At 40.7% G+C, this 16,043-nt stretch overlaps 1 protein-coding gene across 4 annotated transcripts in view; it reads right to left on the reverse strand.

Annotated features, from left to right (window-relative positions):
* LOC137935996 (uncharacterized) overlaps positions 1 to 15,824 on the reverse strand; it is a 30,546-nt gene extending 14,722 nt beyond the window's left edge. For 2 of the 4 annotated variants that reach the window (XR_011109509.1, XM_068780471.1), the window contains exons 1-12: positions 15,357 to 15,824; positions 14,596 to 14,755; positions 14,342 to 14,434; positions 14,035 to 14,158; positions 13,695 to 13,860; positions 10,831 to 11,005; positions 10,581 to 10,682; positions 9,986 to 10,498; positions 9,357 to 9,908; positions 8,322 to 8,390; positions 1,117 to 1,233; positions 780 to 1,025 (exon numbers count right to left, since the gene is read on the reverse strand). Coding sequence is in view for 3 of the 4 variants with exons in the window: in XM_068780471.1 (XP_068636572.1) it covers positions 780 to 1,025; positions 1,117 to 1,233; positions 8,322 to 8,390; positions 9,357 to 9,908; positions 9,986 to 10,498; positions 10,581 to 10,682; positions 10,831 to 11,005; positions 13,695 to 13,860; positions 14,035 to 14,158; positions 14,342 to 14,434; positions 14,596 to 14,755; positions 15,357 to 15,571 (2,532 nt within the window). In the remaining variant the exon portion in view is untranslated. Of the gene's footprint in view, positions 1 to 779; positions 1,026 to 1,116; positions 1,234 to 8,321; positions 8,391 to 9,356; positions 9,909 to 9,985; positions 10,499 to 10,580; positions 10,683 to 10,830; positions 11,006 to 13,694; positions 13,864 to 14,034; positions 14,159 to 14,341; positions 14,435 to 14,595; positions 14,756 to 15,356 lie in introns of all 4 variants that reach the window. The other 2 variants (XM_068780479.1, XM_068780493.1) reach the window with 2 other exon arrangements.
* Between the last annotated feature and the right edge of the window lie 219 nt (positions 15,825 to 16,043).

The raw sequence follows: 16,043 nt of genomic DNA on the forward strand, positions 1-16,043 counted from the left end.
GATTGGAATAGGATTGGTTGAGACAAATAAGAGCACATGGGATATTGCTCATTTAAATTTAAATAAAAGGGGGATTTGTCTTGCTTATGTCGTGAATTCTCATAAAGTAATGTATGATATGGGGATAAGGGAGGCTTATTCCCAATTTGCCAATAAATAGGCCTTGTAAACCTGATGTATTCCTCTAAGAACAACCCACCACAGTCAAGGCTTAGTTCTCTTCATTTTGGCTTAGCTTCTCCTTGCAAGAATGCAAGAAAGGCTTACTAGCCTACTTTTCACCCAAAGTAAGCTAGGCCGCACACCAAGGGATTAAGATCGAATCCTCGCTCGATCTAGCAGCGTATCACCTAAGTTCCAAAACAAGACATCCCAATTTAGCCTATAACCGGGATCGTAACATTTAAACTGTTAGAGTTCAAGGGTATTAGTCTTTTAAAATGTGTACATGTGGCCCCTAGTTATGTAGCTCTGGTTAAGTGGTAGAATGTTATTAGGTGACTTTTTTTCAGTTATTTGATACTTTAATTAGTTTTTTATGTACATTAATTCTAGAGGGGCAGTTTGGTCAGTTTATGTAATTTTTTCACTTCAAATGTTTTTAATATAATAGGTTTAGGAATCTATTTGAAGAAGGTGGCAGACTCAAGCACCTGTGGTTCTCTCCAATCATTGTCTATTTCTTTTCTCACTTCTTCGTTTCTTCCTCTCTTCTTCTTTTCTTCTTCAAGACTCCTTTACGGATTTTATCATATAAAAAGTTAAAGATGAAAACCTACCTGCAACGCAATCTTCAGGCACTCATCTCGAATGGGAGGCCGCAGCAAAATTAGATTCCACACAGCACTAAGGCCTTGAGTAACACGGTCACCACTCAGTGATTCCTTGCCACTTTTTTTATCAATTCCAGGAGAGCACAAGCACTCTAACAACTTAAACACTGTCTTTGTTAGGTAGGGCACCTCCCCAAGTAACCTACTAAGAGATTTGTCAGAAGCCGGAAAAGAGTCTCGTAGTGTTTCAGCCTACATGCACAGTTGTTGTCACTTAGAAATTTAGTCCACAAAATTCTCTAGTCAACTAGGCAAAAGAAAACTGAAGAAGAAAAATACTCACAACAGCCAAAAGAAATGATTCATAAATTGAAGTAGCAGTTGTAGAAGAGAAGAAATCCTGGTCCTGCTCAATATCTCTATATAACCTGTAGAGGACACGTAATGTCAACTCGTGTCCCTGAAGAATTCAATGATAAGTTAGCTTCTTCGATCCAGTCCAGCTCAAAACTTTTAAATTGACCTATGTCCTCACAAACAAAACTTAAGAAGAGTAGCACATTAACTCAGTAAAATTACTCATCATGTCCTAAAGAATGTGGTTTACACAGTCACCTGAAACAACGATCTGAATTTACCCACTTAAGTGATGATAATAAATTAGTAAGATCCAAGCAGATCAGAACCCTAAATTAGACAACATTACCCCAAAAACAGCATGTCACTAGGTGACAAAAATAGTTCAGAAGCCCACACGTAGAAACAGCATTGCTTTATGAGCAAGAATATCTTCATCAACAAAGACTAAGACACCCTCAGTAACCAGATCTATATTTATAGTTCCCAAATGTGACAAATAGAACCCCAGATACCACATTTATTTTGTTAATAACATATATTCAGAATAAAAAATGATTTCCTGTACAAAGTTGGAGCCCCATATGTGTATCAAGCTGAGGAAAGTTTCTAACACAATATGCATTTTTTATGAGAAATTTTAAAGAAAGAAAATATGATTCCAAAAAATAAAGCCGCACAAGGATCAAAATAGACAACTCATCCTACATCTAAAGGGAGTGTATTATCCACCAGAATATATTGTAATTAAACCCCACAAAAGTTAGAGAATCTGCAAGGTAATTAGCACTCCTTAAAATATGATTCCAAGGATCAAGCAGCCCAAAAATCAAAATAGACAACTCACCCATATCTAAAGGGAGTGTATCATCCACCACAATATGTTGTAATCAACCACCAACGGAGTTAAGAGAATCCGCAAGATAATTAGCACTTCTTAAAATATGATTCCCAACAAAAGTTGCCCCCTTTCCACCAACACCCTAAAGAGGACAAATCTCATCATAGACATGAAACAAATGCAAGGGGGATTGACCAATGCAATGAGCCAACCAATGACCGATGCAGAATCTCCATCATCTATATTGGGGGGGATTGACCAATGCCATGAGCCAACCAATGACCGATGCAGAATCTCCATCATCAACAAACCATAGAGGAGAGCTACGAATTTTGCCTCTGAAGAGTTGCAGACAACCATGTGCACTTAGAAAACACAGGACCATACCTGAATGATCTATAAAGATACTCCTCCAGCAGGTCATGAGAATTTCTAAAACTTCCCTCAAAATTAAGTTTTAGCCAGCCCTCTCAAAGGACATTTCTTAAGGAGGAGAAGACAATCACATCCTTCCAATGCTCTCTTGGGACTACATTATTAAGGTTTCTAATTTTGTAAACTTACTAACCCAAAATAGAGTATAGAATATCTGATATATGTAATTTAATTTTTCTTCTGAACTGTAATTGGAAGCGCATTCCTAGGTCAGCTAACCAATTAACTGACACTCATGCTAAGTTGGGTGTTTCACTCCAACACCTTGTTGTGGAGGAAGACCCTTTTAGTTAGGTATTGTACTCTTTTCCTTTTGTTAATAGTTTATACATCTTCATTTAAAAAAAAATAGAATATAGAATATCATACACTCAATAACACCACCTATAGATCTCAAATTACCTTCAAGAGTCCTACAATTTCTTTCTTCCCTAAGGGACCAGATGATTGCAGTAAATGCTGCCAGCTAGGCCTTTTAATTACTTAACTATCAAAACTTGGAAAGACGAAAGGAAACAAAAGTAGAAAGAGAATTTCCACAACATATCATCCCAAATTGTAGAGGCATATGGGCATATGTATTCTTACTTAGGCCTCCAAGATTGGCTGGTCCGTTTCACCTCAATGGCCGGTATGTCAGCAGCTGCAGCCCTCACACCCAATCTTGAGTCAAACATCTGCAAAACCAGGGGATGGAATCCAAGCTTTGTGGATCCCTCATTTGGCCAATGGATTTGCATGTGGAGGCTTCCGGCTGAACTCTGGCATGGCCAGGCAATTGTCAACATTCCAAATGTCTTTGGCAAGATGATAAAACAAGACATCATCACGTTTCATATGGCCAGGCTGGATGATCATTGCTCCAAATCAACAGTTGCTCGGGCATAACGATTATTGTGGGCAATATCTTCTTCTGGATCAAAGTCACATTTGAGAACTTCAGCTCCGAATGGAGCTCGGCCGAGGCTCCCGACCACCTAGGACAATGACACCGAGTTCAGCAAACCATCATGGTGCCACTGAACAGGAGCCTAGTGAACTCCAACTTTCATCTCAGTCGTGACTCAGATATGGAGACTAGCGACTTGTCCACCTCTCTCCCCTCTTTCCATTCGAATTCAAATCAACACCTTTTAGACCATTTCCCTATCACCACTGACCTACCTGATCATACTGAACCAGCTCAACCTGCCAGAAAAGACCACTCCCTCCACACTTCACAAGCTGCCATGTAGCCTGCAAAGTTCCCATCCCCACCAAATCTCCAACACTGCCACTGACCTTCTCATCCCTCAACCCGAAGTTGTGTCAGATTATAATGACACTCTTTATCTCCTCTCCAAGTCAACCCAACAAAAGCTGGTGTACACCTATTCCAAATTCCAACTCTTAAGTCATCCAACCAATCACCACCTCGCACGGCAACCAAGAGTCACATGTTGTGCCACTCACCCACCAACACTTCATTGGTTGTTGTGAGCTCGACGAAATCAACAGCTCCCGTAAGTCATTCACCTGGTCCAACAGGCAAACACAACTATTCTTTCCAAGCTTGACCGCTTTTTAGCAAATTGTGATTAGGTAAGATTATACGAGGATGTCTTCAGCCGATTCCTTAATCGTGCCGGTTTCAATCATTGACCATCCAGCTTGATATTAAAGTCAACTAGTGGGGAGCCAAACCCCTCCGCTTCAAAATTTTGTGGCTTTTGGAGAAGAAATTTGACAATCTTCTCTCTGAGTGGCAGTCCAGAATTTGTGTTACCAGTGTGCCATTGGGTGGAAGCTTCCTCTAAAGCTCAAGGTGATGAAAGGCAAACTTAAAGCCTGGTCTTTGGCCCGTTATTCTGCTGCTAACGATGAAATAATGTCTCTCCTATACGACTTACCATGATGAGGGGTAAGAACAAAGATCTCTCTCCCCCACTGAATTCTCTCTCCACATCTCTCTCCTCAACAAATTTCAGTCCTTCTTCAGATGGCTGGCTGAAGGCAACCTAAACAGTAAGTTCTTCCACACCATTGCTTCAGCCAGATAGAGGACTAACCGAATTATATGCATCAACAATGAAGCTTCGGATACAGCTTCTATTACTAACACTCTTATTAGCTTTTTTTTTCAGATTTATACACTGAAGAATGTCCTCCCAGGCCCACAATCCAATATATTCGACTATCCAAAATCTCCCCTTGTGTTGCCTCTCTCCTTGAGCTTCATTTCTCCACAAGAGAAATTGAAGTTGTTGTCCTGGGTAACCGAATGATTGTGCACCTGGCCTGGATGGGTACAACAAAGAATTTTATAGAAGATGTTGGCCAATCCTCAAAAATGACATCCTTCGCATGGTCCGAAGTTTCTACCACAAAGAAACCACTTACCGTGCAATGGGAGCCTCCTTCATTGGCCTTATCCCCCAGAAGACCATTGTGGAACATCCTCGTGACTTAAGACCCATCAGCCTTGTCTCCAATCCTTACAAGAACATCGCTCAAATCCTTGCTCATAGGCTCAAAGCTGCCCTCTTGGCAGTCATTCACCAGGGCCAGTGTGCTTTCATTAAGGGCCGCTCCATCCTTGACTCCATTATGGCTGCTAACAAGATCATTGACTATTTCAAGCGCTTTAGGAAACCTAAGATCATCATCAAACGCGATCTTTTAAAAGCATTTGATCTGGTCAACTGGCAACTTCTGGATGACATTCTTGATCGTATGGAATTTTTGAAGTGTTGGCGATTCTGGATGAAGAGTTTATTTCTTCAGCCTCTTACTCCATTGTCCTCAAAGGAATAGCTTGTGGCTATTCCAATGGCATCCGTCAGCTAGATGTTGTCTCCCCTCTCCTCTTCAACTTCATCGTTGAATACCTGTCATCTATGGTTTATTCGGCACAAGAAGCTGGATAGCTCTCTGGTAGCTAACCGACAAGAATTCGATATTCCCATCCTCCAATTTGCTGATGACACTCCCTGGTTCGGTGATGGTAGTCTAGATTAAATCAAAAGGATCAAAGCCCTCCTCAGTCTATTTGAGGTCACATCTGGTTAGAAAGTCAATCGGTATAAAGCCACCCTCATGGGCTACCACATCAACGCTGAGGAACTCCAATCCATGGCAACCTAACTTGGATGCTCCCTTACTACACATCCCACCACGTATATGGGACTCCCCCTCTTTGATAGCCACCCACATAAATGTTTGTGGGATTCTATGATTGAGACGATGAATCTCGACTTCCACTAGGCGCGGAAGGCTCCTATCAAAAGTTGGCAGCCATATCCTCCTCAATTCCGGCATTATTGGACTACCAAACTACTTCCTCTCTTTCCTTCCTTGCCCAACATCCACCCCCCAGCATATTAAAAGCATCAAGTACACTTCTTATGGAGTATGGAGGGGAGTTGACAATGGCTTTAAGTACCACCTTGTGAATTGGAAAGAGGTCTAAAATCGAAAGATTTGGAAGCTTGGGAATACGGCTCATCAAAAGTATGAACTCAGAAAATTCAACACCTATCAAAATCCATTTGGAGACCCATGGTTGCTGCTAAGCTAAATTGGGAGGGGAGCTGGTGGACTACATCACAAAATCTTCTCTCTTTGGTGCTCGTCCTATTTCTTTTGCTCCCTACCTTTTGTAGTTATTGTGAGATTCTATGTCACAAATGGCCGCCATATCAGGCTTTGGAACGGCTGGTGGAGAGGAAATTCCTACTTCACCTTACCAGCACTTAGCCGCTACCCATCAACCTCCATTGTTGATCAGTGGGGCCCCGGTGCCAATTAGAATCTTCATCTCTGGCATGGTTTGAGTGATGTTGAAGTTTGAGAGGTTTGAGCCCATCTTGAAAACCTCAACTCTATTAAAATCTGGGGTCATCTTGATCATAGGCCAGTTTGGAGGCATGCTTGAGGCGCAAATTCCTTCCTGGTATGCAACCAGCTGGAGATCATTCCTACTGTGCAAGAGATAGTGCTTTCCAGGCTTTTGAATTTGAGGTTAAACATCTTGTTATTCCACTCCAACCAAAGACACCACAAAATATGAGCAAGGCAAGCAGAGAGTAGCAGCTTGCCAATTCTTAGCATATGCGTTCCCAATACCATCTGGAAGGTGTCGAAAAGGTCTTGATGAAGGCCCACCTGAATACCAACTTTCTGGAAAATTTCCATCCATACATACCATGAGTACCCGCAATGAAGAAGAGTATGCCGAACAGTCTCCTCACATACACCACATAGAGGGCAAGTGCTCCTCTTTTGAAGGTTGTCAATTGTAAGAATTTGTTCTTTGATTGCAATCCAAATGAAAAAATTTACCTTGCTAGGCGTAGAGAGCTTCCACACAAGATTCTCGTTGTGCTCAGGAGTGTTGGGGTTGTCTTCTCTAATATGGGAATAAGCTGAGGCCATCGAGAAGATACCATTAATGCTAGGCTTCCAGATTAATTTGTCATGCACCCGATCTCGAACAACAGTGTTGTTTAGGCTGGAAAGAAGCAAGCAGAAGGCACTTGCTTCATCATCATTCAAACCATAGTGGAAGAGGAGGCTCCAAGACTGATTACTCCATGAGTCAGCCATGGAGTGAGATAGATTCGTAGCAATCCTTGCTAATTCCGGGCAATCCTCCAACAATGGCCTGAGGCCACACCACTCATCTGTCTAGAATCGAAGGGTCCTCTCATTACCAGGATAGAAGAAGGTCGCGACCCTAAACTTGGGAAGCAATTTGAAAACGCATTTCCAGATCAGGGATAAGCAACGGAGGGATACCCCCCTCTCTCCACCAGTGACCCGGGAATTGGAGGTAGAATCTCACCATGTTCCTCCACAAAACTGTTCTCCTTGGAATTGAGGTTCCAAATCCACTTAAGAATGCGAGCACAATTCATATCCTTTGTAGGCCAATTTCCCAAGCCACCTCTGATTTGGGGCTGACAAATCTCTTTCCAACTAACCGAATGGTACCTAAAGGTGTCTTCAGTACCTTTCTAGAGAAAACGCCGGTGAATAGCATCAATCTTTGAGCACACTGAGGTCGGGCAATGAGTGAAGGATAGAAGGTAATTGGGCAGACCCTCCAAGCATGACTTGAGCAGGGTAAGTCGACCTTCTGTGGAAAGAAGCTTGCCCCGACATGTGGCTAATCTCTTAATAGTAACAGTGAGGCGCGCTGACAGTGACAAGTGTTTAGTTGCCTCAACCTATCTCCACATCTCCCTGGCTGATCTATGGATATTGGGAACCATCACTCGCTATTACTTGGCGCCTCTCAGCCCTTCCTAAGATCAATTGTTTCATTTGGAGTACCCTTCACAACAAAACTCTTGACTCTCGATAACCTCTAATAAAGAGGTAACCTGGGTCCAAATATTCAATACCCACTTTGCAATGTTGGTGAGAATAGTGCCTCCCATATCCTTCTCCACTACCCTTTTGTCTGGAGGGTGTGGTCACATCTGATCAAACTTTATCGACCTCCAACTTTGCCTCCCAATTGACTTCTCCTCCACTTGCAAGCTGATTCACAGGGTCCCCCTCCCACAAAAGGTCAACAGAGAACAAGATGGCAGAGGCAACATCAAGACAACAATGCCACAGCCCAGCTCACGCTCATTCATGTCTTCCTATATTACTAACACCAACCAAAACCCCAATACTGATTTGACTGAAAAATGAATGAAAAGATGTCTTTTGAACAAATATGTTATAAGCCAGAGCCAATGAAATATTAATATCCACAGAGAAGGTTTTGATCTGCTTATCACAGTTCTGGCCTGAAAGACATTGGAGTTAAATCAAATCGACCTTTACCTCCAGCTTAATAAAGTAAAGCAATTCTCACAACTAAACGGAGGGCATGTATTACAAGGCAAACCAGCACGGTAAAATATCAAGGAAGTTTTGATTACCTCATGATTTAGATAATCAGCCAATATATGCTTTTGTAAAAGCCCCCATGAATCCAACTCCAATGGGTACTGCAGGAAAAATATAACAAGTAAACAAACAAATAGAATGGCAATCTAGTAACAGAACTCAAGATAAAATAGTAACAGCTAGAGTACAGTAACATCTAGACCATCAATCCAGACATGAGCAGGTCTAGGTTTATGATCCAAAATGAAGAGACCTGGTTTCGTTAGTGTGGTTTTCAGGTCTTAGAAAACAATAGGATAATATTTTTAAATAACAATAACATAATATATATGTACATAATTTCAAAAAATAGCATACTATATAAAATTGAATTAAAAATAAAAATAAGAAAATACAGAAACTGACTTGAAACTCTTTTCTTCGCTAAGGTTAGATTGCTTTGAAAACATCTATGACCAACTGGCCAAAAGTAGTGAGTAAAAATAGCATTGTCAGTTAATGGTATATGTGGTTAATCACAACTTGCATATTTGTGATTTGGAAGGTCCCACATCTAATTTGCACAATCTGAGTAATCCATTGATATTCATGATGGTGTAATGTGTACATTGCTCAGTTTTCGCCCTAATTATTTATCTTACTAAAGATGTACAAAGAGAAACTTTTACCCATCACTGGATGACCAAGATGATGCCAACTTGGTGTGGGCATTGCTGATTAGGCAATGGTCCAAATATTATCAATATGATATAGGAATTCATTTCCACCTTCAGTGTTCCATAAAGGTACATATATGTTAGAGAGAGTGAGAGGAGGGATGGAACCACAAGCACATGCACATAACCTTCTCGACACATGCAACGTTAAAGATAACTATTTTCTGAGTAAAATGTGAATCAAATGCTCGAGAATGGAATTAACCTAACAGGGAAAAAGGTGTCTTAACAAGTCAAAAAGTTGCACGTGGAGAAGATGTTAGATTTCTCAACATGTATATGTAACAAACTTTTCTTATATATTTGAGCAATAGAAAACACTTGCAACAATCCAAAATCAATGCTTTTTACCTCAGCCCCCAAATAAGCAAGCAAGGAGAAGCGGATGTGTGACCCTCCTGAAAAAGCTATTTGCTTGTATGCCTCAACAACACGCACAAATGCCAATTTCTGAAGATTATCCTTTTCTTCCTCAGTTATATAGACAACTGGTGCTACCATCTTTGGAAGCAAGACTTGGCAAGATGTTATAGAAGAATTTGACTCTGAACCAGCCAGTTTTTGGCTACTTGCTTCAGACACATAGTCCCCTGCACTTGTAGCTTGGTCTTGATTAGTTCCCTGTGTGTCGACAGTGGAAGAATAAGAAACTTCCACTGTGTCTTGGATTTCCATATTGCAAGCTTTGGGGTCAAGACCCGGTACTGTGTCTTGGATTTCCATATTGCAAGCTTTGGGGTCAAGACCTGGTACTTCACTGTTTGTGGTCAACACCTCATTTGTTTCAGAGGCCATATCTGACTCACCCTGTTCCATTCCTTGAAGAGCCAGTGAAGCACTACACGCAGGGATCTCTGTTGCAACAGTAACAGTTTCCATGTGTTGTTCTTCCCTTCCATCTTGCTGTCAATGACCAAGAAATCAGCTCCACAAAAAAGAGCAAAAAGAGGGGGGAGAGAGAGGGATAGAGATTAACATACTAGTGTGTCACGAGATGCTGCTAGTTGCGGGTTCAATAATGATAAAATATCTGATAACAATGATGGCTCTGGAGTCACACTACCAGCTCCACCAAGCGCCTCTTCCTCGGATTGAGGACAAGTTGGTGGAAGAAACCGCATGTTAGCCATTACCACTTCTGCTAATAAGTCAGAGGAGATGCTGGATATAAGAATCTCTAAAGAGGTAGCTGCTCTGTCACCTTGAGCAACCAATGCACCAAACATGGCAACAAGTTGCTGTACTGGCCCACTATCAATATCTCTTGTAGAAACTGGCGTCCCAGATGAGGGAACACCCTCTCGAGCTGAAATGGAACAACTGTGAAGCAATTCTTTAGTGGAATCCTCAACAAGTTCTACTTTTACTCGTTTTCCAGATGATGATGATAGATCATCTTCTTCAACCAAATCTTTCGCCTCTGGAGTGAGACTCCTTTTCCTCACTTGGTAAATTTGTGCAGCCTCAGAAGATTGAATTACTAGCTTCTCTTCCTACAATGAGCTTCATCTTCACCACCAAGAAGCTACATATAAAGACTCCTGCTTACTTAAAACAACTGAAAGAAAGACATACCTTCATAGAGTGTGGTTCACTAGAGATTTGAGCAGAAGTTTCAGAAGCCTCTTTCTGTCCAGCATTCATTGAGTCTAAGGCATCAAGCAAGCGGTCCCGCCACTGCCAGTCACAGAACAATAATAGAGAAGATAGCCACAACTTTAGACTAATGATTGCCACAGAACTAGTGCATTTTCCACCTTTTTTTTACGAATTTTCCACATACAGGTTAAACTAAAATGAATAAACAAACAACAAAGGTCCATACCGGTGCCACACCAGGATGACTGCATTCCAAACAGGACATGAGGGCATTCTTTAGAGCATGATTTGCACCAGCTACAGGCACACCTTTGACAACAGAATTTGATGGGTCCAAACTCAGTAATACAGGCAATATATGCCCATAATATGCAGGTCTTTTCTTTGCAATTGCTGAAAGACTGGCAGAAAACATCATCAGAATAAAAAGATACATACAAGTGAAAAAGAGTACTAAAAGAAATGAAAAGAACAGGACACAAGCACCAGTCCTAGGAAGGACAACACCATTATAAATCATGCTGGCATAAATGAGGTCCTTCCATTCATAAACAATCAGAAGAAATGTCAAATACTTGGAACTTCAATGTCAAAGAGGTAACAATATGCCAAGATTTGTTTGTATGGCACTTGCAGCTCTTGTCATGCAACTTCTGCTCCCTCTTTCTTCATAGCAATAAAATCCACACTATTCAAGAAAAAAAAAGTTCTGGCTCACACATGTCCAACCTGAAAAAGATTAAAGCTCTAACCTTAAGCCAAAATTTGCGGTTGTAAGAATAAATCGAAACTGGAGTGGGACGTTCAACGAGAAAGGAAGAATATACAAAAACCAAGCAGATAAAACAAAGGAAGAAAGATACCAATGCATCAAGGAGTAAAATGCATATATGGAAGACCCCCTCAGCATGTTGATTCCAGGCCATCAAATGGAAATTAATAGGTAGAAAGAGGAGCCAAGATGGAGCAAAGCATGTGAGCTCTGCGGCAAGGACAAGCGGTTGATGCTGGGAAGTGGAGTCCTGTGTCCGAAGGATGGAACAAGTGCAAGTGAAGAAGGCAGGGAAGACAATAGATGGACAGACGTAGAAAGACAATAAAGGAATAGGAAAAAGGTCCTACTGGAGGGAGCAATGGGTAACAACCCAGAGAAGATAGTTTATGCTCACCATTTTGGGAGTAGCTGGGTCTACATGAAATCATGTAAGTTTTCACAGTCCAAAATCATGTGAACAGCTGATTCATCCGTATTCATAGAGTTGGAATTAAGGGTCTTCTCCGCCAATCCATGTAAGTTTTCACAGTCCAAAATCATGTGAATAGCTGATTCATCCATATTCATAGAGTTGGAATTAAGGGTTTTCTCCTCCAATTCAAGAAGACAGTGGAAAGTTTCAACCTCATTAGAGGGAGAAGGGATTTCTGGTCCAGCAAGCCCACCTACCCACTATCATGGAACCATCTGTTGAATCACCCATAACTATGCTGGGAGGATCTCCACTATGTAGACAATCTGAAATCCACTGCCGAAGGGTTTGGCTGAAACTAATTCCAAAACGTCATCCATGCTTTCTATTTGAACTTTAAATCAAAGCATAACCCCCCTAAAACAGCCCACCGCCAACACCCCACCCCCCAATGGCACTGGGATGCTTTCTTTGAAATTTGTAATATCTCTTCCTACCTGAACTGTTTATGGACCCACACCCCTAGATCTGCCAACCACTTGGCAGACTCATGCTAAACGGTGAACCTCCCTCCAAAGCTTTATTGTGGAGGGTGGCCCCTCTCTATAGGTTGTATTTTCTTTCCCCTATTAATAAAATCCACACATTCCACCAAAAAAAAAATAAAAAAAAAAAATTGGACCAACTTCTTCGACAGCAATTGCCACGATTAAGACCAAATGAAAAAGAGATCTAGTTGACTCAGACGTGTCATGACTTCTATATAAATCCTTACAATCCTCCCCTCCCCCCAGCCCTTCCTGTCTCTTCCCCCCGAACATCTACAGAACATACCATGATCTGGAAAGCAATTTTTTCCCATTATTGGGAGATGGAAATAGGCTATACCAATTTACAACAAGAGATACAAACCAGAGTCATCCAGCGGGATTCCAAGACTTACTTCAGCAACAGTCCACAATAATAAGACAAAATTAGTATTTTATCATAAAGAGGAATTTTATTTGGGTTAAAGGAAGATTGTTGCAATGAGGGATTAATAAGCATAGGAGTTTTTCTAGTCCAAAACAACGTGGGATTATTCTACCACATACAACAACTTTCACTCTCAGACAACTAGACGAAGACGTCAGGCACAGGTATAACTACAGACTAATAGACTTTTTTTACACACCAACATTTTATCTGAATACAGATTTTTTTTTTTTTTTTGAAAATGTGTGTATAGACTATATCTGAATACAGTTAGAGTATGATATATAGATCACAAGCCAACACATGCTATTAATGATAATGCTACAAGTCTATGAATTAATAAAGGGTTACCAAGCAGTAAGATCAGCCCAAATAGGTACTAATTAGATGACAAACAGGTTTAGCAGACTAATAGACTTTTTTTACACACCAACATTTTATCTGAATACAGTTTTTTTTTTTTTTTTTGAAAATGTGTGTATAGACTATATGTGAATACAGTTAAGAGTATGATATATAGATCACAAGGCAACACATGCTATTAATGATAATGCCACAAGTCTATGAATTAATAAAGGGTTACCAAGCAGTAAGATCAGCCCAAATAGGTACTAATTAGATGACAAACAGGTTTAGATCGTCCATAATCAGGTTGCTTGGTTTCATGGTTCTAACATAGGGACCAGAGAATCAATTTGGGTCTGGGCACGAACCACTCCAGTAGATTTCATACATCAGTCAGATCAACCCAAACCAGGCAAACTGTTTAACTAAATCCCTGCACTGTCCTCTTAAAAACCAAATCAATCTAAAACTTTACACTTTACCATTAGAAGGGCAAAAAATAAAAGCGAAAAAGTCAATCCATCCATCAAGAAATTTAAACTATAAATAGAATCATCATTAAAATGGCAAGAGTAATATAAACCTATTGATAAGCACAATGATGATCGAATTGCTGAGTGACTTTAAGGAAGGGAAGCGAAGCTGATCAAGTAATAATCCCAGACTCTGACTTGCTTCTACTGCTAACTGACCAACGTTAAGCAGGGGATGACCACCACGCAGCCATGATATGTCAAACCCTACTGTGTCTGCTGCAAAGTTTTAAACATCACAAATAAATAAATAAATAAATAAGCAAAGAAATGAAATGCACGCATAATTTCCTGTTTCTCACGTTTCCGGAATTCAGAAATGAAAGATACAAGTAATAAAAGAGTTCTTTCAGGGAAAAAATAAAAGGAAAAATATGAATAATAAAGTACCCAATTTACCATCATAACCAAGATGAAGGGGAGGTTGTGAAGACCCATTAGGATCTGGAGTATAAAGAAGAACCATAACTTCTATGAATCTTACTGCCAGCAGTCTAACCCCATCGCTTCCAGGCTTGCAGACAAGTTTATTAAAAAAAATTAGCGATGAAGAACAACTTAGTAGACAGGAACAAGGGCATGGAAAGAACACTCTGCAGACTTATTTTGACACTGATGAAAAGATTCAATGTCACACAGTAAATGGAAAAACAGAAAGCTACATCAATGCATAAGCCTCATAGCTCACTAAACTCACCTGAAAAGCTATTGGCACAACCGCATCTTTGAACTTTAGCATCCATGCCCATGATGCTTCAATAGACTTCTCCAACTCACCTGAGAATAAACCCTGAAAAAGAAAATTGACAACATTCGCATTTGAGAAAAGAAAGCTAAATCTACTTGATTTGGAATTTGTTTAAAGAAATAGTCGATCTTGAAAAAGAAGCATGAGAGGCCCCAAGTAACACATAGCAGTTAAAACCGGGTTAAACAATCTGAACAATGTACCTCAATTGCAATCTTTTCAAATGTATGCCGAAATAATCCAGTCCCGGTAGTAATAGCCTGTCGAGCAACTGCTGGGACAGCATCCTTCAAAAAGGTTATCAGTACAGGTACCATGTCAGGAAGAAATTCAGAGCGCTTCAAACCAATTTCACCAATGAACCTACGGTTGAAGCAAAAACCCGATTACAAAGTCTTTCGAGGCATAGACAGCATCAAGCTACAAATGGTAAAAATAAATAAATGATAAAAACATTTTTAAATAAATCAGAACAAGAGTGCATCAGAGCAAATTTGTAAGTCGCCATATGGTGTGCCCTTGTTTCCATATTGATCCCAAGCATGTCCTGCATTCCCTGATCATACTTCACGTGAGGACCAAAACACTGTTAAAATGATTCAACTATTCTGGATAGAGAAGGGAGGGGGCTGGCTGATGGAAGCAGGGAGCCGCTTCACTGAGATACGTACCACAACCGAAAGAAGAAATGTTTAAAAGTTGGATCTTCTTATTTCGTCTTTGGACCACAGTTTGCCACACCCTACAAGTCATCCTATACTTCCACCGACACATGGCAGATTGTTAAATTACACTAATCAACAACGGTAAACCCTTGATAATTTAAACTGGTCAGATTGTTGAAGTCTACGTTTTTTGGCAGCAGGGAGCTGACTTATTATGCAACGCAGATAACAAAAACGAGGAAAGATATGTCCGGTAAATTGATGAGAAGAAAACTACAGAGAAAACAGACTTGACATACTCGGCGAGGAGCTTGCGGACGGGACTAGAATGATCATTCTGCAGTTCCATAATCAGGGGCACCAAGTCAGAAAGTAAAGAGGAGTCCATTTGACGAATCAACTCTTTCAAGGGTCGCAAGTTTTTCAGCTTAGTGGGCGTCTCTTCCGAGAACTTCGCGGACTTGAGGAGATCCGCGGTTCTCTCTTTGAAGTTCACAGCCATCATTCCCACCATTTCAGAAACCCTAATGTTGAATCCGAACTGAATTGCAAAATGCAGGCAAGTCTTCCAATGGTCGGAGATACGAGAATTTGGCGGTGTCAGCTCAGCTCGACCACTTGAAAGCAACAAGCTTCGCTGGTTCTTCACGGCCTAAGGCGTACTGTGGCTTTCCAAGTGGCGGTTTCGCGATTCTTTGCTGCTCTACTCTCGTCTCGTTTTTATCTTTGGGCAGTCTCAAAAGAGAGCCTTCATTGTGTTTTTTTTTATGTTTGTTTTGGGTTTCTCCCCCTGGGGCCCTTGCATCCTTTCTTTCTCTCTTTATTTGATTTGCAAATTGGATCATGTGCAATTTGCAAATTAACATCTAAGTGGGAACTAAACCTATCTAATAGGAACTTCACTAGATTTGTCACGGTTGTATAAGAGGTGATAAGTGGAGAAACAAAAGAATGCTAAATTAGTAAGTCCCACCACAGACCAAAAA

This window comes from Aristolochia californica, unplaced genomic scaffold (genome assembly GCF_029961685.1).
Source record: "Aristolochia californica isolate CCGP_79_NKW_82.1479 unplaced genomic scaffold, dmAriCali1.0.hap1 SCAF_10, whole genome shotgun sequence".
Classification (NCBI taxonomy): Eukaryota; Viridiplantae; Streptophyta; class Magnoliopsida; order Piperales; family Aristolochiaceae; genus Aristolochia; species Aristolochia californica.